This window comes from Carica papaya, chromosome 9, assembly GCF_054855325.1.
Source record: "Carica papaya isolate Zhongbai chromosome 9, ASM5485532v1, whole genome shotgun sequence".
Lineage (NCBI taxonomy): Eukaryota > Viridiplantae > Streptophyta > Magnoliopsida > Brassicales > Caricaceae > Carica > Carica papaya.
The window spans coordinates 9,450,598-9,473,609 of record NC_142317.1 but is presented as its reverse complement, the minus strand read 5'-3'; the positions used below and the strand labels follow the sequence as shown (position 1 = coordinate 9,473,609).

At 33.9% G+C, this 23,012-nt stretch overlaps 1 protein-coding gene across 4 annotated transcripts; it reads right to left on the bottom strand.

Moving 5' to 3' along the window:
* Positions 1-2,304: 2,304 nt before the first annotated feature.
* On the bottom strand, positions 2,305-22,948 carry LOC110822961 (Pseudouridine synthase family protein). Of its 4 annotated transcripts, none has more exons than XR_015816450.1 (12): positions 22,767-22,947; positions 22,616-22,659; positions 22,398-22,475; positions 21,742-21,842; positions 21,425-21,512; positions 20,846-20,924; positions 20,591-20,673; positions 16,476-16,541; positions 15,358-15,414; positions 14,460-14,585; positions 3,210-3,492; positions 2,305-2,597 (listed from the first exon to the last, which is right to left on the bottom strand). XR_015816450.1 is itself a non-coding variant. In XM_022053183.2 (12 exons), exons 1-12 carry the CDS (start codon positions 22,885-22,887, stop codon positions 2,495-2,497), a joined length of 1,167 nt encoding a protein of 388 aa, XP_021908875.2. In that variant the 5' UTR covers positions 22,888-22,946; the 3' UTR covers positions 2,305-2,494. The 4 variants fall into 4 exon arrangements, 3 of the variants coding, with proteins under 3 accessions (XP_021908875.2, XP_088067839.1, XP_088067838.1); XM_022053183.2 differs by having other exon boundaries at positions 3,272-3,492; positions 22,767-22,946; XM_088211713.1 differs by lacking the exon at positions 14,460-14,585 and having other exon boundaries at positions 3,272-3,492; positions 22,767-22,948.
* Between the last annotated feature and the right edge of the window lie 64 nt (positions 22,949-23,012).

The window sequence follows — 23,012 nt, the reverse complement described above, 5'->3', positions numbered from 1 at the left end:
ATCCATTTTCATATATTTTATTAAATCAAACTGGAGAAATATCCAATTCACAATCAAAACATAGGATGGAATCAGCTCAATTTTAGTAACTATGGTTATATCTTATGCAATAACTATTTTAAATATGCCAAGTTGTATTCTTCTAGTTATGAACTTTTAATCTGCAGGTGAAGGTGAAGAAATGTTAAAATTATAAACTAACTTTATGTCACTTTCTGGTTAAATGTTACGTGAGGAGTGGAGAGTATATTCCAATGAATAACCCCTTCTCTTTATAATTTATAGAAATAAGATTATTTTTTTAAGAAAGATTTATACATCTTATTAATTACATATTAAATAAGTATTATTTAAATATAATTTTTTTAATAAACACAGAATTTATACTATATTCAAGATGTACAACCCACCATTCAAACTCATATTTTCATATAAAAAGAAAAAGAAACAATAAATAGCTGGTAATTAAAAACAATTTGAGGACATCGTGGCCATATAAGTATGTGTATGTGTGTACTTGATGCATGACAAATCAAATTTCAATTGTGAATTTGTCGTGAACTTGGACAATTCCAATGGCTCTTGGTTCGCCAATGAATCTTCTTTCTACTTGGGCAAGCTGTTTCTCACCCTCCCCAAAATCTAATTTATATATATATATATATATATATATATATATAAAGAGAGAGAATAAGGCTGTTTCTTACCAAAATCGAAGAAAAAGTTAAGAGCCGTATAAAACGTAAATAGAGGAGAATCTTCGGTACTCCTGGTGTCCGGTGAGTGGAAAGTAGGGTATCGCCCACATCATTCTACGGTGTCACCTACGCTGTGCTATTCAACAAGTTGAGATGAAATTAAGGATGGAAATCATCAGATTTTACTTGTATAAGAAGGTTACTATGTTGGTGATAATCACTACTTTACCCAATTTTATTTTTTCGTGGAGTACTAGACACTCTATTTTCTTTTTAATTTCCTCCCAATGTTTTAAGAAAGATATAAATAGACATGTCCCGAGAGAGTAAATGCCTACAAAATTTATTTATATCTAGAATTTTGGTATGTAATCTGTATTCTTTGCTTTTGTTTTTTCTTTTTTTTTTTTTTGTCTAACTAAAAGTTTTTCTCGTTTGACATAATTATTACGTGTTGTTGACGAGTAATTAACGAATTTGTTAATTTTAATTTTCTGTGTAATAAAAATAATAGAAAGAGTTACTATCACGATCATGGTAACTTTTATTTTCTAAAGAAAAGAATTCGAATTTGGGTTAGATGAAGAGAAGTGACTATCCAAAGAATTGAAGTTTGACCACCAACATCCAATATTAATATATACAAATTTGTGAATCATACATAAGTTGTATACTCTTGTTAATGTTGATGACAGGGATAGGATGAGAAATTTGGTCTCACGGTTTCCACCAAGGATGGCGTTGCTTAACGGGCATCAACCAGTGTCAGGTTGGTGTGTTTAGATGATTTGGTAAGGCATCAACAACTTTATGCCTGGATTCCATTGACGAACTAACTTGTCTGCTGCCTACATTTGTTTTTACTTTCAGATTCTCGTCACAGGAATAACTTTGCCCTATATTACATCAAAAAGTGATCTACTAATACACCCTACCTCCAATGCCGATGCATTCAGGTTTGGGTCCGCAGCCATTACTAGTTAAAATTGAAAAAGTCACACACATCTAAAATGGGCTTGGTGCTTAGACAATTTACAGATACTGGCATGTTAAGTTACTGTAAATTTTCTCGATTTTTAGATTTCTTTGATGCATGGTTACAACACTGAAGGTCGTTCTCCAATAATCAAAACATATTCCAAAACTAATAGAAGAAACTAAACAGCAGGATGAATGACTCAAAAGAGTTGCATTAGTTATTTAATGTCCACTAATCAATTCCCAGAAAGTACTCAAGTTTGTCTTGTCAAGTATCAAATTTTGATTTTGTTTTAATTTTCCTCGTACTCCGTCTAGCATCTTTTCGTGGCGTGACTTAATCTCAAATGACTACTCAAGCCCGGTATATAAACTTTCCTTGCTACTTTTGAACATCCAACTTGTCGCCAGTGCAATCCCACAAGGCATGACCAAAATGATAGCCTAAGAGCAGCTTCTTTTGCAATCAAACCAACTTAAATACTTGAATAACATTAAAAAAACAAATAATAAAAAAGGTTATCATTCCCCAAACCAAGGATGTATTCCAAAATATTCCCGATTCATCTGTCCACAATAACAAGATAAAGCCATTTAAAAATAAGAAGTCAGTCACCGTGAAAATATATAGGAAAAAAATGGTAAATTTTCAAAATCAAAATAGTTAATTACATACATCCATAGTTAAATTATATGTTCCACGGGACAATCCTTGTCTACAAAATGAATCACCTCCCAGCCACAGATTGCTAAACCTATTTTAACAGAACTTTGAGGCAATGAGTGATAGATTTCTCTCTAGATTAAATACAGACTCATTAGCTATGCAATGCCCAATCTGGGTATGGGCATTCATAGGTCCATCCGGGTCCAGAATATCTAACACAATGTAGCCAGAGCGCTTCATCACGGCCGTCATATCTGTAAGCAAGATGACCAGTAAAAGAGAATAGTCAGCAAGGAATAATCAGAGAATGATGATTGAAAATGAAAATTGGTTTTAGAAAGACAAATGCAATTTCAAACATCATTTGGAGAATCAACATGCAGTTTATGCTGTGTCCTGTAGTTTTTCTTTTGGGAGCATACTTCCGAATAATCTAGATGGATTTCTTATGGATTTAAAACATCTATACTTGCAGCTCTCAAGAGGCATCAAAGTCCTAACCCTCAGGAACTCCAAAAAAAGAACATTTTTGGCAAGGTAAAGTCTAATGTCTAACCCTGTTGGGATTAAGTGCGCTCTCTCTTCCATAGATATTGGCACTCAAAAGTATATTGTCTTGTTAATTAATTAAAATTTATTTTGTTTCGTACGCGAAAAGACCAGTTGCAATTGTTTGCAGTTGCCTATTTTGCTGTCTCGCCATGATGTTATCAAGGGAAAAAGTGAAGAGTTACAATCTACCAGAAAATGTCAATTGGCAAAATAACCAACCACATAACATAAGATGCCAATAGTATTATAAACAATATTCTAATGAATAGTTCATGCTCAGAATAAATTATTATCCTTTGAGAAGGATACATTACATTAAATTTGACACGTCAGAATTTGCATTTCTGCAGGCATGCTCCTCTACATTTTCCCTTACCCTTTTGGACCCAAGTTTGGGCAGTTTGTGCACATAGGATCAATGCTGAAATCTTTACTGGAGTACTCATGCCCATCAGAAGAGAATGTTTTAGTATGGCCAGAATTAGCAGCAGCTCTATCAGCACTCATTCTTTCAGTTGATCGATCAGTCACATGGTCAAAGAGATAAAGCATATCATTGGCTATTGGATGGCCAGTGTACTGCAAATGAACACGTATCTAGAGGACAGAAGGGGAGAGAGAGAGAGAGAGTTTAAAATAATTATTTTATAGCTTGTCCAACTAGCAGAAAATCAGATGAGTAAACATAAAAATTAGTATGTCTTACACCTTCAAGGTTCAGACTTAAACCCAAGTACCACACTAGTCGCTATTAAACTTGGTAGGTAGGAGGAACATCTCAACAATTAGAAAATAAATGAAAGAAAAGATGGATTCTGCGTCAAAAATGGGAAAAAAGAAAAGAAAACAATAACCAAAAACATAAACTTCTCTACTATCAGAAAATAAATCTTAAAAGAGAAGGAAGCCCAAATCAAGAGGCTTAAAATGCTAGTCAAGAATGAGTAAGAAAGCAATCAAACATCGAAACACAAGAAACTTCTCAACTATCCAAAAGTAAAAAGTATAAGAGATAACCAAGCCCAGAACAAGGCATTTAGAAGCTGCTATGTTTTTTTAGGAAATAGAAAATGTAAGTTGCAGGAATTTTTCCTAATCTCAAGAAAAAATTTACCTCCATAACATACACAAACACACAGGAAAAAAAAAGTATAGTGGTATATGTTTATGTGTACTTGAGGATAAAAAAAGCCAGTTTTCCAAAAAATATTTAAAACAATTATTTTAGTACTTTACATTCTCATCATTACTTTTAAGTGCATCTTTTATATATAAATGCATGAATTTTGGAAATAAAAAGTAGAAAAAGAAATCATGACTATTTTCTTTATCTAAAAAAAAAAATCATAATTATTCTCTAGAAACAAATAAAAACATGCTCAGCTTGACAAAAAAAAAAATTGAATGGGGTCGGTTTTGAGAAAATAACCCTTCTTTCCTATTTTGTTTTCTCCGGAAATGAAAATGGCAGAAAAAACATGTCTGCCAGTTGAAAATTAAAAGAGTTCTAGAAAACTAACAAGAAAATGAGCTCTAATTTTTCTGCACTTGTAGCTATTAGAGAATAGGAATATTTCCCATATAGTTCAAAAGAAAATAGGGTAGGGTATTTCCGATATAGACTTTTCCTACATAGTTAATATCCTATACAGCTACGCTCTATTATAGTTAACATCTTATTTATTTAGATTCTATTTCTAGTTTTTTTCCCTTATTCATAGATTCTCTGTAAATATACATACTGCTACAACATTATTAAAAAAAAAGAACTATATATCAGTTTATTTCTTGGAATGGTATAAAAGCGAAGTTTATAGAACTTAGTAAACCTACTTGCTTTGGTTTCCGATCACAAAGTAGCCACTCCTAGTCAAAAGGAATACAATATATATATATATATATCATTTGAATTCCCTTCATAAAAAATCCAATTCCCTTTCAGATTTGTTGCTGCATTTTTTATTAGAAAAGGAAAAATCAGCTCTTTTGTTTCAGTGTACTTCTATCCAATTCCCTTTCAGATTTGTTGCTGCATTTTTTATTAGAAAAAGAAAAATCAGCTCTTTTGTTTCAGTGTACTTCTACTTTAGTAAAAATTTTGTAAAAAAAAACAATGTTATTTTTTCTTTTTATTCTTTTGCCCTAGTGCTCTGGTTCTTTTCTGGGTGAGTGGATTCCTTCGTAAGTATAGTATACATGAAAGTAAAAGCACCAAAGACAATAAGCTCTCTTGTTTCTCTCTTTTCATTTGACCCAGAAAATGACATGGAGGATGAGCTGGAAACTTTCCTCCTCAACTTGGACAGTTGAAGCCATTCCAAGCCCATAATCCATCCTTAATAGAGTAGTGAAAACCAGCTGAGGTTCGAAGCTGGAGAACGAAATCCCAAGACCTTCTAGCTTCATGACAACAAAGAAGAATATGGTTAGAGTATTTACTCTCCTTGGGGCACAAAAAACAACTGCCAACCATTATTCTTTCTCTAGTCATGAGATTATCAATCCTTAAAATCCTACCCCAAGCTACCTTTCAGCTAAAAAAAGCAATTCCCAAGACCACTTACTCCATAATTTGTTTCCACCAAAAGTAGTCAAAAATCTTGTCTTCAAACAAATGATTGTCATAGGACCTTAAAGAAAAGCTTCCATGCTTAGAAAGCCTCAAACAAGAGTACCGTTTGAACCGGCTAAATAAAGATATGTTCCATCTGAGCCAAAAAAGAAATTCAGTTGCTAACCTTGCAATCATTACGATTTCAAAGGAGAGGGATGCTGGAATTGATTCCACCATAGTACCCCTCAAAACAATCCACAAGCTTTGCCTCCTTAAACTTGGCAAAATAGTAAATAAAGGAAAGGCCTCTTTCAAAGGCCTATCATCACACCAGAGATCAGCCCAGAATCTAAGCTAGCCCCCTTCCCTACTTGAAATAACTATGATTGCCCAGATCACCAGTTCCTCTGATATTTCCAAGGGTTAGAGCCATAAACATACTCTACCTGAGCGTGAACACCACCCATCTGACGACAAACTAAACATGGCCCTAAAGCTCCACCATAAATATTCTTTCCAAGAGAAGAACTGTGATTTCCATTTGAGCAGTAGAGCTTGATTGTAACCCTGCAAGGACATTATACCTAGGCCCCCATCCTTCAAAGGACACTTCACATGATTCCAAGCCGGTAAATGGTACTTCTTGTGCTAACCCAAATGGTCCCATTAGAAATCGACATTAGATACCCTTAATACAGTTGAGAACTTTCCATGGAATAGAAATAAGGGAGAGGAAGTAAGTTGGGGGGATTTTGATCAGGCACTTTGAGGAAGAGTAAATTTTCTCCTTTTTTTGATAAATATCTCTACTTCCAACCAGATATATGTTTTTCTATCTTAGGCATAAGAGAGATCTCTTGGTGCCTTAGAGGCAGACTAAGGTACTTCTTGATGGGAAAACTACCAATCTTGCATTCTAGAATCTGAGCATACTCATAAAAATCAACTTCTCTTCTGAGATAAAAAGTAAATATTTATATTCATCAACATTAAAGAGATCCAGCTCGTATATGATATTTACATATCAATCAAAATGTCTATAAGGTCCCTAATATCCATACTAGAATACCATACTAGAATACAGCGGATGACCCTTTAACAAAAAGACTTAAGGTATGAAACCACGTGTTCTTGAGATTGTCAAAATTAGATTCAGTGCTCCTGAATGTCCTTCTATTCCACTCTTTTGCAAATCACTCAAAAGATAGCCAACTGGATGAGTCTCAATCCCTTATCCCCGTGAATACCACTCCAAGCACATAGCCCCTCTTCACAAATCCAGAAACGACCCAACCTGATGCAGAATGTGTTATGTCTAAATAGATTACAAGTTTTTTAAAAGAATAAAAAATATGGTATGTATCATTAATTATGAGCACCAAGGGGATACCAACACAGATAAAATTATTTACATGTTAATTAGGATATCAGTAAGGTCCTTAAAATCTTTCATAAAATATAGATGATGACCTACAACCAAAAAACTCAGAATCTGGAATCATTTATCTCTAAACCCTGTCAATCATCTTTCATCCCCTCAAATGCTCTTTTGCTTCTCTCTTCCCACACCATCAACATGAATGAGTCTCACATGTTTCTTCCCCTAACTAATACCCTTCCAAACCCAAATCTGATTCGTTACTTACCAACCATTACCCAACTTATCCCCAGAAACTTATGTCATGTTCCATAACTTGTACGCAAGTGAGCACCAAAGCAACCTATGGTTACAAGATTCATCCGCCCTCCTGCAGAGAAAGGAGTCATCTACCATGATCTTTGCCCTTCTCATTGACTTGTCAATAGTAAGCATACATCCAAGTGCTGCTTCCCAATAAAGAAAGCAACTCTTTAAGGAGCATTCACCTTCTAAATTTGCCAAAAAGGAAAATTAGTCTCTACATAATCATTCTTAACTAAGTAGTTATAGAAAGACTAAACCATGAATATTCCTACTAAGTTAAGGCTCCAAACTGGTTGGTTAGTACTCTAATTCAGAAATACATAAGATAATGAGCTCAGAAGAGAATACTCATTTATTTCTTAGTCATTAAGGTTTCTCATCACCTCCACATGTCGTTCTCTTTCCCATCCAATGTCTCTGAATGACTCATGGACTGAAAGATCCTTGTACAGTGCAATAACAAAAATCTATAGAAACCTACCTCTAAGCACTCCTCCTCCAAGCCAAGAGTCCATCCAAAAGCTGATTCTCTGCCCATTATGGCTCTCCATCTAAGGCGTTCTTGAAATTTACCGCTTCCCATGCATATTTTTTTCCTACACCCCTCCCTATGTTGTCTTGGTAATAGTCTAGAATATCATCCTCTATCCACAATACTGAACTTCGTGATGAGGAACCCAGGAACAACAATTCAATCCAAAATTTATACAATTTTAATCAGCACGAAAGACTTATTTTTTAAATAAACCCTTCCTACTTAACCTGCTATCAATAAATGGTAAAAACTAAGATAATTAGAAAAATTAAGTAATTAATAGAACACCACAAGAGTCACCTTGATAAGTTGAATCAATTCCCTCTCAACGAAAATGATGAAGAATATCTCACTCGTTGAAAGTTAAAACTTTATAATTTTTATTGATAAAAAATTTAATAATTACAACCACAAATTAAATACCTATTTATAATTGTAAACCATGTAAAATACAAGAAAATAAATCCTCTAATCTAATTGTAACAAATTACACAGGAAAGCAAATCTTAATTAAGATAAGAAATAATTTACATTAGGAAAGATTCAGGCCAAAATAATGTAGATATGTCATCCCCTTGAGGAAACCGCTTGAGTGGTGAAGACCTCTCTTTAATTAATAAGAATCTTGAGTCGAGAAAAAGGAAAATTAAGGCCGAATTTATGAGGTAAAGAAAGACACCAAGATCTCTTCCAAATCCTTCCTTAAATCTGTGAAAATCTTGTGTTGAATACTTGAGATTTTAATAAGATCCCAGTCAGAACAGAGATAAATTAGTAATTTTTTCTTAAAGTGAAAAATACCCTTGATTTTATTACTAACAAATCATACTTACATTCTCTTGACATACATGCTTAAATAGAATGTAGAATACAACTGCTTTCCTACTATGTTAGACATACAAATAACTGTAGATAACTACTTAAGTTTATCTAAATTTGAATTGCTGGAAACCGTGTTCGATAACTGATTGATCATATCAATTGGTCGCTGAAGCAATGGGGATTGGGTACCCTTTGTCTCTGCGAACGTCGAACTATATCATTACTCCCTTTTTTTACAGAAATCTTGTCCTCAAGGTTCAAATCAGGAAATTATTCTTGCAAGGTAGAAGTAGGTGATAATGTTGTATTTTATATACAATAAGGATTATTTTTCCTTTAGTTTTTGTTAGTTTTGAGTAATTTTTATTAGTTTTTTCATTTTATGAATTTTAAGTGATTTCGAAAAAGTTTGAAAAGTTTAGGATGAATGTACGAAATGGCAGAAACCTGCACTGGCAGATGCATGCTCATGCAGGTGGTGATGCACATCAGTCCTTGAGTCTCTTTCTACACAGAATTTTGAAAACAGAAATCCACATGAGCAGGCGCATGGTCATGCGGAAAAGGTATAATGTTTAGGTTTCCTAAATGGCTTAGGATGCTTTATTCTCTTTCCTATTTCACCTAAAATTTGTATTTAGGAAATTTTATTATTTACCCTACTATATATAGGACATAATATTAGTATTCTAGGAGCACTCTTTGAATTCAGAGATTGTTCTAAGTTAGAGTTTTTCTTCTTCTTCTTCCTTAAAGACTTAAAACTCAATTGGATAGGAGATCAAGCTCAAGACGAAGACACAATCCCGAGCTTGATTTCATTTTACTATATTTTCTTTTAGTTTCAGTTTTTATTTTCTCGATTTAATCATGAAGTAGATTTCTTTTATTAGAGAAAACATGAACTCTAAACTATAATGGGTATTGATGTTGATTATTGATATATGAGTTAATTTTATGCAAAATCATCGAGTTAAATGCTTATATGGATATTTTGTTGATTGAATTTCTTAATGATGTGTCGAATAGAGAAGTTAGGATTTTCAATTGATGAGATTTCAATGCATGATTATTAGGGTTTTGCATAACAGGTTTAATAATAAATTTGTTCGAATAGATAATCTGAAATTGACTTATGACATGTATTCGTGTTCCTAAATAAGGTCAAATAATTGGGTTTATTATATAAAGATTTCGAAGGAAGTGTCTGAATAAGAGTTTCATTTAAATATGAAATGTGATGTCCAGGTTAACCAGCCTTTAAAATTAACCTTCCAATCTTAACTCAGAATTCATTATCGAAATTGATATCTACGCAAGTTTAGGAAAATTGTGGACTCTAACGTTGTTTTATTGATTGATTCATCTTCAATTTACTATGGTTATTCAATTCTCTACAATTTTGGTTAGTTTTATATTTTTATTTTAATATACTCTCATCCAATTATTATTTCTCAAATAACGGTTTTCAATATAATAATTGATTCATAAAATTTGGTCTCCATGGGACAATATTTGGATTCTCATATTTATATTACTGATACGACTAATGCATTTGCTAATGTTTTTTAGAACGCATCAAATTTTTGGTGCCGTTGCTAGGGACCAAAGATTTATTTAGAAATTAGTATATTGTTATTAGCTGTTAATTTGATAATTTACTTTTTTTAATTTATTTCTCTTCTATTTCAAGTTTTGCTAGTGTATGACCAGAAATTCTGAGGAGTTATTAGCAGAATCTAATCCTAAACCAGAACAAACTTGTCATTCAAGAAAAAGAGCAAACCGTAAACTCAACATGGCAGAAAATCAAAACAATCTTCTTGAAGGAGGTGAAAACAATAATGGCGCTAGAGGTGCTCAACCTATTCGCACCATGAAAGACTATGTCATGCCATCATTGGAAGGCACAAGTCCAAACATTTTGAGACCTGTTGTTCAAGCTAACAATTTTGATATCAAACCACCAATACTACAGTTGATCCAACATACTTGTCAATTTGGAGGATTGCCTAGTGAAGATCCACACCAACACATAACTAGTTTCCTCCAAATTTGTGATACTTTCAAGTACAATGGAGTTTCTGAATATACAAATACGTTGAGCCGTTTCCCTTTCTCTTTAAGGGATAAAGCACAACATTGATTACAATCACTACCACTGAACTCCATAACTACTTGGAATGTATTGGTGCAAAAATTCTTTAGTAGGTATTTTCCTCCTTTTAAAATTGCACAATTAATTAATGAGGTTGCTAAATTTTCGCAAGGAGATTTAGAGGCCCTATATAAGGCATGGGAGAGATACAAGGATATGCTAAGAAGATGTCGTCAAGATGAATTTTCTATTTAGCAGAAAGTACAAACCTTCCACAATATAATTAATAGTCAAGTTAGAAGCATTATAGACGCTTCATGTGGAGGTTCAATATATATGAAGTCACCTGAAAAAGTTTATGAATTGATAGAGGAGATGGCTGCCAACTCAAGGGAATGGGCTAGTGAAAGACAATCTACAAAGAAGACAGCTGGAATTTATACTATAGATGTTTTTACAGCATTAGCAGTTCAAATGGAAGCATTGAATAAGAATCTACGAGGGTTGCAATTGCAAAAATCAACTGTAGCGACAGCTATTTGTGATTCTTTTGGAGGAGGACACTCGAATTAAGAGTGTCAGGTAATACATTTGCTGCTAATAATTTTCCTGGACAAGCTAACTTTGTTAATAATTCTTGCAAGCAAAATGATCCCTTCAGTAATAATTACAATCCTAGTTAGAGAAATCACCCAAATTTCTCGTGGAACAATAATAAGAATCAAGGGAGACAACCACCACCAGGACTCCAACCTCAAGAGTATTCTCCACCACAAGAAAATAAATCTAACTTGGAAGAGTTGATGACAAGGTTTATTAACTCTACCGAAGGAAGGTTGCAAAATCATGAGGCTTCCATGAAGAATCTAGAGACAAATTGAACAGCTTGCCAATACTATTGCGAGTCGAACTCAAGGGTCATTACCAAGTAACTCAGAGACTAATTCCAAAGAGCATATCAAGGCCATTATACTCAGAGATGGGAAGGTGTTGGAGGAGCCAAAGCTAAAGGTAAAAACTGATAAGGTAATTCAATCAAACCCAATTGAGGTAAGTGTGGAAGAGCAAAGTAAGAAAAATACTAACTCTACAATTTTTAATACAAACTCTAGTGTAGATGTTAATAAGTTTCCTTACCCAGATAGAATTAGAGAGGAAAAAAAAGATGCTAAGTTTGCTAGATTTTTAGAGATCTTTAAGAAATTATAGATTAACATTCCATTTGTTGAGACTTTGATGCAGATGCCACAATATGCAAAATTTATTAAGAATATCTTTTCTAATAAGAGAAAGACTCTAAAGCATTAATAGATGTAAAGGATGGTAAATTAACTCCTAGTTTCAGTGAGGAGGAGATAGTCTTTGATATCAAGAAGGCAATGAAAAATCCTTCTATTAGTTTGGATGATATGTGTTGCGCAATTGGTATTATTGATGAGTGCGTAAATAAACAACAACAAACCATTCTAAAGGAAGAAAATTTAGAGAGATGTCTCATGCTATCAAACACAATTGAAGAGGAGGATCCTAACTTGAAAAAGGAAGTGATAGAGTTGGAAGGTGAATCTCTATCAGACGTTGTGCTAGGAACAAAGGAAGAGCCACATGTGGAGACAACAAAATGGGAGCTTAAGCCATATTTTCTAGGATGGTTCAATCCGGCAACCGAAGACTTCAAATTGAGAGACTGAGCTCCAAAAGAAAGTCAAGCTAACGACTATAACTTATAACTACTTCTCTACCCTTACATTTAATAATGTCTTTTCTTAGTTTTTAATTTTTAAGGAGTAATTACTCGTCGTTTTCAATATATTTTGTCAATCCTGAGTGTTATGTTTTTGTTTAAGCATGAGGTCGCTGCTTGGATTTGTCTCATGGGATAGTGTAAGTAAGTTTTTCATCACTTGGCAAGATTTTGGAGGTGTTAGACCTGACAAACAGAGTGGACCGCAAGCTGCATGAGTATCAGCATGGTTATGCAGTCACTCAGGCACATTCAGACTTAACCAGGAAAGGGAGTTGATCCACAAAAGATGTAATAGTAATATAGGAGTTGATCCACTTATACCATTTCTCTCTAAAGCCCATTCTCGTTAGCATATATTCAACAAATCTCCAATTTACGTGATCATATGCCTTCTCTATATAAAGCTTGCATAAAATCCCTTCTCTATTCAGAAATAGCAAATTATCTACTACATCACTAGCCACTAGTGCCACATCCATAATCTGTTTTCCACAAAAATATGTTGACACTCATCTATCACTTTATCCATCATTTTGTCATTTTTCTGGCTAACATCTCCGTGATAAGCTTGTAGACACTCCCAACTAAGCTGATAGATCGGAAATCCTTAATCTTAGCTACCCCCTCCACCTTAACAATCTCTAAGAGCCACACTATGGACGACCGCTCTAGTCCATTAGCATACCCACTGGGGCCTTCTCATTCCACCGAGAATTCACCAAATCAATAAAATCCATTAACTTCCACAGCCCCAGCATAGGTCATTTAGGTCAAGGCAAAGAGATAAATTATTAATTGTGGGTCACAATAGGAAAATTTGAGAAATACGCAGATAAGCTTCTTCCATATCAGAGAAACCTAGATTCTGTTATGAAAATCTCATCCCTTCTAGAGCTTGACTACCCTTCAAGGGTAAATCCCTAAGGTTGAGACCACACAGTTTACAAAATTCCTGAGAACACAGAGAAGAAGCATTGCCACCGGAGCTCTCATGCTACAAAATTACCACATTAAAATTGCTACCATTCAACAGCCCATTCCAAGTCCAACAACATTAAGGTCATCCCACATCAATTCTGATCCAACCGCTCATCAATGCCATGGACACCAGAGACGATCCATCTAAAGTTTGGGCTCCTAAATATTTCAGAAAAAAAAAATGTTTGAGCTCCTAAGAAGGACCTCATGAAAAATAGAAACCTTCAACTGATGCTTCTCAATACTGCAGTTTACTATCTTTCCATGTAATCAAAATACCACCAGCTGTTCCTATTGTAAGAAAATCAAGACATCTTAATCACACATATCCCAACTGCTTCTCACTAGAAATCAGACATCTCCAGCACTTTAGTTTCCTAAAGAGGCACTACATCTCCCTTCCCTTAATCAGAGCCCCTTTAATGAAAGCTATTTTCCTAACATTGTTGATGGCGCTCACTTCCATGAAATAATACGACTAATCATGAAGAATTGCAAATAAGCAGATTTTTGTTAACTCTTGCCTCCCATCCTGTCCTCTTCTCCTCATAATTACTGAGCATTCTAATTCTTTAAGTTCTCTACTCACACTTCTTTTTCTGCTTGCCTCTTCTTTCAACCTTAGCAGTGATTCCCTCTATACAGATATGATCTTATATATCTGCTTTCCAAAACGTAGGTGCTAATGTGCAAAATTTTCACTATAATCCTTCTAGAAAAGTAATTTTCTAAACTAACAAACAAGTTTTCTTATAAATCGGAAATAGAATATTGTTCTCATTTGTGTTCTCAAAAAATTAAAGCTAGTTAAACCAAACACATTTATTTCCTAATCCTTGCAATTCAAAAAGCACTTGTGGGTTTTCTGGCATTCCAAAACATAGTGAAAATGATGTTTTCTGAAAAAATAAAAGAAAATTAAGAACATTTTTCTAAAACCAAACAGGAACTTAGAATGCCATTAAGAATGAGAATAACAACCTATCAGACATAATGAAACACAACAAATATTTCAAGTATAAGCAGAAAATCATGAAGAAAAAGCACCGGATATTTTGAGGTCATTTTAACAAGAAGCAACAACTTCACAAAGTGGTGGCCTTATGAACTTGTTTAGATTCTTTGTGAAGGCTACATGTGTCTTACTTGATGAGTCCGGCCAGTGATTGGTTCACACTGTACAATGCTATGAGTTCCATTTGTGCATATCCTAGTAAATTTTGTACGTGCAGCCTTTCCCTTGACAGGTTTATCACGACAAGATTGGCCTTCCTACATAAAGAGAATTTGACTTTGATTCTGTTAGCCAAAAAAGAAAAAAAAAAATAACTCCTTATGTCAGTTACCTCCTAACAGCATTCAAATTCCTGATCTGATCATTAAGCAAAGTGCAACACTTAATAAGGTGAGAAAGGAATTCTTAATGAAAAGCACTCAGGACTGCATGACATTGTACAAACTCTAAACACTACTTTTCCTTTCTAGACAAAAGGAAAGGAACTGTAACATACAGATTATGAGGTCCACAGATATATTTATTTCAAAAAAAAAAAAAAAGGTCCACAGATACACCAAATCAGTCACGTCCTCATTAGAAACAGGAGCAAATAAATATTCCAAAACAGAAGAACTGGCACTTATCCAATGTAACTAAAGAGAGAATAAACTGCTAGAGTTGTTTTCTTAAAGTATGCTCTGTAAGACTTAGGATCCACCAACTGACATGAAAACTATATGTCTTAGCATTAACTTGAAGGAGAAATTGATAATCAAAAATCCAGTTCCAAAAATATAAAAAAATCCAGGACAACTAAAGGGGGCATTATGTAGCTGGGTTGAAATTGTTCAACAACTTGAACTAAAGCCCTGTATCAGTATCATTGGGCAACCATGAAACTAAAAGTGGGCATACTATTGCACAGGTTCAGCCCTCCATCCCAATAAGTCACACTTATCATCCCTTTTATTCTTGCCCTCTCACCTCACAGTTGAAGCAATTGTAAATCATCATAAGTTTATAATTAGAAGGAATGCAAAACCTCACCTCCGCAGTACTTTTTCCTTCTCTAGCATTGTAATTTATGTTAACATCAACAACTTTCTGAAAGAAAAATTCACATAGATGTCAAACCAGGAAATAATTAATCTTAAAAATACAGGATACCATATATGGTACTAACTGTTGAAGTTTCATCAAACTGAAACTCAGTGAATTACTGATAATTTATTGAAGGCCAGATGCTACGGGTTCCTCAAATTCAACCACAACAAGGTCAAGTCACTCTGCTTTCAAGCAGTACTTTGCACCCAGTATCTCCGTCATGTAGTTAAGCTAAAAGTTCAATTATGTCAACATCACAAATGATTATCAATTTGAGTAGTTGATGTAGTAGCCAATGAATTTATTTGACGGTACGCCTTACCATAGCAAAACTTTTTATATTAGTGGCAATGCATAAAATAAAATTGCCTTCACTGTTTCTGTAGAAAAGTCTTTAAAAATAAAATTACCAAGTATAAGAATAAGATATGAAATTTATATGAAACAACAATAAGTTAAAACATTAAAATCAATAACATGTAATAACAAAATTTTTATCAGAAAATTATTTAAGCAATGAAGACAAGTAGTTTTTATTGTTAAAACCTTATCGAACAATAAAAAATATTTTTTATCAGGACATAATCAGAATACTGGGAAACAAATAGGAGCATTTTCTTTTAAGGTTAGTGTAAACAACAAAAAGAAAGGGGTGGCCTTTAGTTGGCCTGGTGCAGTGCCACAAGCCGCAATCACTAAAAAATGCTTTAAAAAACACCACCTTGGATCATGAATTTATGGCAAACCCCAGAAGAATTAAGATAAGTTGGTTGCCAATAACAAAAATGATTAGATCAAAAACAATTCTCATGATGCAAGTTAAAGGTTTAAAAAGAACAAAGTTCCACCCTTGACCTGACTAAGTATTCTAGAACAATTTTGAAACAGAGTAACATCCATGAAAATCTTTGATGTAACAGGTTATGCAAAGACATGAAGTGTGACTGTTTGTCCACTTTCCTACAATTTTTTGAGATAATTTTTTTTTTTTTTTGAGATAATCCACTTCCCTACCATTAGTTGGAAATTGTTTCAAAAGTAGTAAATATGACAAAATATACCTCATCCTCTGGAAATACCCCTATGACTCTTGCAATATACTGCTTTTGCACCATGCCGGCTTCAATCTGCAAAGATCACATGGTGCATTCAGACATACATTAAATTTGTGGAAAAAGTAAGCAACTTTATTGCGATAAAGAACAGTGAGGTTCAAAATGACAGTTCAAACTGCTGTGTCCCATAAAGGGCACCATAAGTTAAAAGCTTCTTTCAGACAGATAAGATTTCATATAATCTACCCAAATTAATTGCTCCTCTTCTTTCTAGTTTGTTGGATTCAAGGAGAAAGTGGTATGTAATAAACCAAATAGTTGTCACTTACGAAACCTTGTGATCAAGTAATAGCTAAACAGAAGTAAACATGGACTTCACATTTGCATAACTCTATATTAACCTCACACACTCGGCTTATAATCAGTCAAGCAGTATATGTGCAAGAATAAGCACACACAAGCCAAAAGAAAAAAGAGATAACATGCAGATCTTTCTATCAACAGGTCATAGGAGTAACACAGGCAAAACTATCAGAAACTTGTATACTAGCCATACAGATTGACATTGGTAATATGAAAATCAAAATCAGAAACTTCAGCAATAGATTTATCCTCTCAGTATGTTTGGGGAAATGAAGGACAGGATAATTCAGAGTCTCCTCCATATGGTTCATTCTGATCACTCCTCGAATTGCCTGGACATGGAAGGCATGATACAGGATTTTTTTGGTACCATTTTTTGTGAGAACAAGATTATGGGTAGGGCTCCTTTCGAGTCATCGGCTCCATTAACCAATTGGTCTCCTGCTCGGAAAAGGGATTTCTAAAGGTCTTGCTTCATAAAGTGGTGCATAATGGATTATGCCTAAACAGATTACAAATAATAATTCTTTTAAATATAAAACTACATTACTATTTAAAAATATAATATTATAGTTTTAGTAACTAAAGAGTTTAATTCTTATTAGTATTTTCCTATTTGTATTAAAATTAGTATTCTAATATTATTAGTATTAGTTTATTATTCTTACTAGGATTAGTATTCCTAATTCTACTAATTTACTAATTTTTAATTTAATTCTAGGTAGGAAAAATTATTTAGAGATTATTAAAATAATTTTGTAATTTCACTAATTAATCATCCAAGTATTCAATAATAAATTTTTGAGAAATTCTCATAGTTGATTGTATGATTCAATCAACCTAAGGCATGATGCCTAAAAACCCTAGGTATAATATCTAGGTTTTCTCTAATTTCTTAGTAGACAAATTATCAATTTGGTATTCAAGCTAAAAGTATCCTATACCTAGATTCTTTTTTGAGAAAAACTCTATACCTAGATGCTTAAAATCCTACACCAGAAAACAGTCCCAAACTCATTGGAAAAAGAATTCAAAAAAACTGTAAAATAATCATCAGCACCGTTCAATAGGCACCTGCCGAAGGTGATCAACACCGCCAGCACTACCCACTCTAGAAGGGCCCAACCGGCCTACCCCGAAGCCCCACGGCAAAACTCCACTGGAAACCGCCACTCGCCAGTGCAAGCCCCCATAGCCGCTGCCTCGCACGAATCTAGATTTCTGTGCCGTCATGTCCTACACTGGCCTCCGATCTGAGACCATCACCTCTGGTTGAGCCAACTACCAAACAGCCACTGCCATCCAGTGACCAGATGAGTGGGCCATTTTGTTCCATGATCTGTTTTAACTTTTTGAACTAGGTTTAACCAAATTGGTCAACCCAGACCAGCTTATTCTCTCTCAGACCAGTTTCAGTAGCTCGAAAGGACATATTTTTATCTACTTTTCTTGTTTGAAGTACCTTTTGCAAAAGTGAGTAATTGGAAAAATTTTAAAGCATGTGGAACCATGAGGAAGAGAGTGAGTCATCATCAAAAGATAATAGGATTGACAAGTCTTTCTTGATTGTAATTGAGAACAATTGTGCAGTTAACATAGAAAAAGATCCAAAGTATTCTCTAATTTTCCAAACTGTAGCTCATTCTGAAAATAAGTACAAGAAACTTATCATTCACAAAGAACGTTGCAGAAATCTTGTTTCAATATCTACAGTTGAACGACTCAATCGTTGAACACAATCACATCCCCAGCCACATAGACTAAGTATGGATGGATAAATCGAGCATTTTGGTAATTGAACAATCTTGTTTCTATTTGTCATGCTCCTTGTAGTGATCTAATCTTGTGTGATGTAGTTCCTATGATGTTCACACATATTCTTCTAGGTCAACATTAACTTTGTGATCGAAAAGCTCAATATGATGGGATAACTAACATTCATTGTTTTATACACTGCATAAAAGATAAAGCTTTAAAATCTCCAGCTACAGAATAAATGAATAAATATAAACAACAAAAGCACCTTCAATCAGTGGAAAACATAAAGAAAATGAGTCCATCAATGTTGAGGTTATTCAAGATTTTTCAGTACCTACGGAGAGTTTTATAGAAGTTCAATGCAAAGAGGAACCTAACCCAATAATTAGGACTTAATGATTTTCAACTCAAGAATGAAGTTGAAGCACAAATTGGTCAACAGGTTGATATCATCCTACCATCAGGATTCCACACTCATAAACAATTATGTGTTTTCATCATATATTTTTTTCAAGAGAATGACCAAGCAAAAAAGTTCCTTAATTTTTACAGGAAAGCGTGAGTATCAAGTTTTACATTATTCGCAACTTCAAAACTCGTGGGTGAACTTTCTCCAATCAGAGGAGAATGATACAGAATGAGTTATGTCTAAAAAGATTAGAAATAATAATTATTTTAAGTGTCAAACTATCATACTAGTTAGAAAGTACAATATTATAGTTTTAGTAACTTCAAATTTTTTTTTCTTACAATGTTTTCCTATTTGTACTAGAATTAGTATTTCTAATATTATTACTATTAATTTTTAATTCTTATTAAGATTAGTATTTTTGATTCTACTACTTTATTATTCCTTAATTTAATTCTACTTTTAAAAAAAAGTACTTAAAGATTATTATAAATAACTTTATAATTTCACTTATTGATCATCTAGGTATTTAACAATAATTTTTTAAGAATTTTTCATAATTGATTGTGTGACTCAATCAACCCTTGGATGTGATGCCTAAGAGCTCTATGTGTGATATGTAGGTTTTCCCCAATTTCTTAGTAGGCAAAGTAACCTAATTTGTCCTATAGCATAAAGGGTGACCAAGAAACTCTCTATTAAAAAAGCAAGCTAAAATAATAGAGAAAGGAGTGGTTTTGAAGTGTTGATGCAAAACGCGATGCTTCATGCACGGATAAGGACCGTGGACAAAAGGAAAGCAGTCCCCAATCCGACCGAGGAGAGGGAGAAGACATGCCAAGGTCTGGAAAGGGGCAATCCATCAAGCTAAAGCAGTCAATAATATCTTTGTACTCATTTCTCTTAGCCATAAGATGTCAATTTGCTTTCTCTTCAAGAACTATGCCATAAAATAAGAAACTCTCCCTTGATTTTCCTTTTTAAGCATTTCTCTCTCTACACTCAAGTTCTCTGCATGACGGATCTGTCAGTTAAAGGTTCCACTTAACCTAAACTTTTACACTATGTTTGGGGAAAAAAGTACTAAAAAAATGGAGAGGAAAAAAATGAAAGGAATAGAATGATTTTAGAGGAAGGGAGGGGAAGGTGTTTCCTTTGTTTTGATAACTAAAAATTGAAAATGTAAAGGAAACAAAAGGATTGTTGTAATGTTTGGTTTAGCTTTATAAAGGAAAGGGAACTATTTGTTATTAGAAAATTGTCAATAATACCTTTTATAAATAGAATAACAAGTAAAGTTGTAAAGATAAAATAGAGTCTTCTCTTTGAAATTCTTAAGTCATTTCTTTTCTCTTCCATTCCCCAAATTTGAAGGAATGAAAAAGTTAGAATTACAAGGGAATGGCAGAGGTACTCAGTATCTCTCTCTTTTCTTTACTAATTATTATATTTTATCCAAACAAGGGAAAAGAGATTGAGCATCTAATCCTTCCTTTCCTTTCCCTCCTCTTCCCACAATCCAAATATAGTTAATTGAATGCAAAAGAATGATAGTTTTTGTTTTTTTCTCATAAGATTTTTCATATATCACCTGTTGCCTAAAGAGATCTGCTCTAGTAGCATTTCTGGCAAAGATGAGTAGTCCAGATACAAGACGGTCCAACCGGTGAATAGCTAACACAATGGTGTCAAGGGAAAATTGTTACAGCAAATGATCAAAAGACAAATTTCGCGAAACAATTAAGTAGAACAAAATACGAGTCAATTTTGTTCACAAACATAGAAAACCTGTTGAGATCTTTCTATTTATATTTATGATATCTGCTTAAAGGCATTGTGTGGATACGAAATAAAGGTGCCAACCCATGCTCTGCCTGAAGGATGCCAACAACAGTGTTCTTACGATATTGACCACATGGATGCACCTACACAATAGTAAGAACATACAAATTTAAAATTTCAGAATAGACAACAAATTCAGAAATAATTTAAAAAAAAAAGGAAGTTTGATATTCTATTTATTATGGTAATTAACACAAGCATAAGGATCATGGAAGAACTTATATTACACATCTATTATTCATGATTTGCTGCAGGAAAATAATCTAATTCCAAAAGAATTACATATATTCTAGATTCTCGCAATAAACAAAATAGAGCAGCCTTTTTTGAACTAGAACTTCAAATTCCCCCAATATTACAATCTTACAACAATGACATAAGTTATGAGGAATAAAATTTTATTCAATGACAGAAAAAACAACATAGGATTTACATTGAAAGAATAACAACTCAAACTCAACCTAAGATAAGAAACATGTTTCATGACTTTCACAGAAATGATAAACATTTAACAACCTAAACTCCTATGCTCATATGCTCAACTGATGGCACAAAGGAGGACACAAAATCAATTGTGACTTACTGGAATAGATGCTGGCTTGCAAACTGTGAGCACCTCTGGTTCTTTCTGGAGAATTGTGATATCCCAAGCCATAACAGGGGGTTCATGCCTGAAGCCTTTGAGATATCAGTAAAAATATCAAGGCAAGGGTACTGAAATCTTAAAAGAAAAAATATTCAGAATTTCAAGTTGGCAGAACAGGAACAGAAAAAAGAACCTACAGAAGCAATTAGCACTGCAAGTTTTGCTGCTTACTTTGGGAGTAGAGACCAAAATAAGGAAGCATATTACAGATAAAGAATGAATTCAAAATAGGGCCAGCAAAGGGCAAGGTAAACCTGTGTAAGAAGTGGCTTATCTTTTGTGATGATTTAACTATGTATGAAACAGGCACCAGTTCCCCATCGACTTGTATCCGTCCACATTTGACAGCACTAACCTAAAGTGATACACATCATAAATTTACAGTCACTATAATAAAAAGAGATGTATCAAGCACTAAAGTTAGTTAAAAATGCAGCCATTCCACATGGTCAATAAAGCATTCATGCGAGTAGCACAGATTAATGAAACACATTTCAACATACAGTTTGCACAATCACATAAGCAAGGTAGCAATTTAATGAAGGTTAAGGGTTAGGAAGAAGCTAAAAATTTTTGTGAAACTTATTTGAAAATTCACAATATGGTAAAATTAATTTTAAGTATATATTGTACTAACACTTAAAATTCTCTCTGAGCTAAATTTTTATTATTTTCCAGTAAAATTTTCATGCTTTTAGTTTAAACGGATTCCAAAAAAAAAAAATCTAAATTTGCTCCACACTAATAGAGTTAAGTTGATGAATCTTCTTAAAGATTAAGCCTAATCGACAGAGAGAAGACAAATATGAGCAAGCAGGTGCGTTTGATACGGTCAATTGACGCGCATTTAACTAAATAACCAGACTAAGCAAAACAGCAAAAACAGGAGTGACTAAACAAAATTTAATACGTAGTAATCATAAGGTCGGCCTTTGAACTCCTCGGCGAACAAGTCCACTATTGTTTTTCCCGTCCAGCGATTCTTAACCTGCAGCAGACAGATTACAGCATAATCACGCATTCCGAACAACTAGGGTTTAATAATTGTTTTTTCATAATAATATGAGAAAGAATCAAAGCTGTTATTAGTTTACAACATAAAGGAGCAAATCAAACACAGTTACTGACATGACAGATGAACTCAAAGTAGTACGGTCTAACATGACGCCTCCCTGCACAATTCCCGCCAGAAATTGAATTTCCTCCCCATAATTATCCAAACTAAGCAGGTCCTACATCCAGATTAGAGAACTCTAATTGATCTTATGCTTGCATTTACCGTTGTGAAAAATGTAGTCCTCTTTCTGCGGCGGATTTGCTGGGGTTTGCCAAACTATCTCCATGTCGTTGTTATTGTTGCTGCTGCTGCTCTGATTGTTTTCTTCTCTCTTTCTCTTCATTTTGATTTTCTTTTTTTTTTTTTTTGGGCGCTTGCGGGTTTGACTCTTTCGACTTGAGGGAAGAAAATGAACTGTGGTAGAATAAAACGCCGAGTCAAACGGCGCCGTTTTCATAAGAGGGGGAG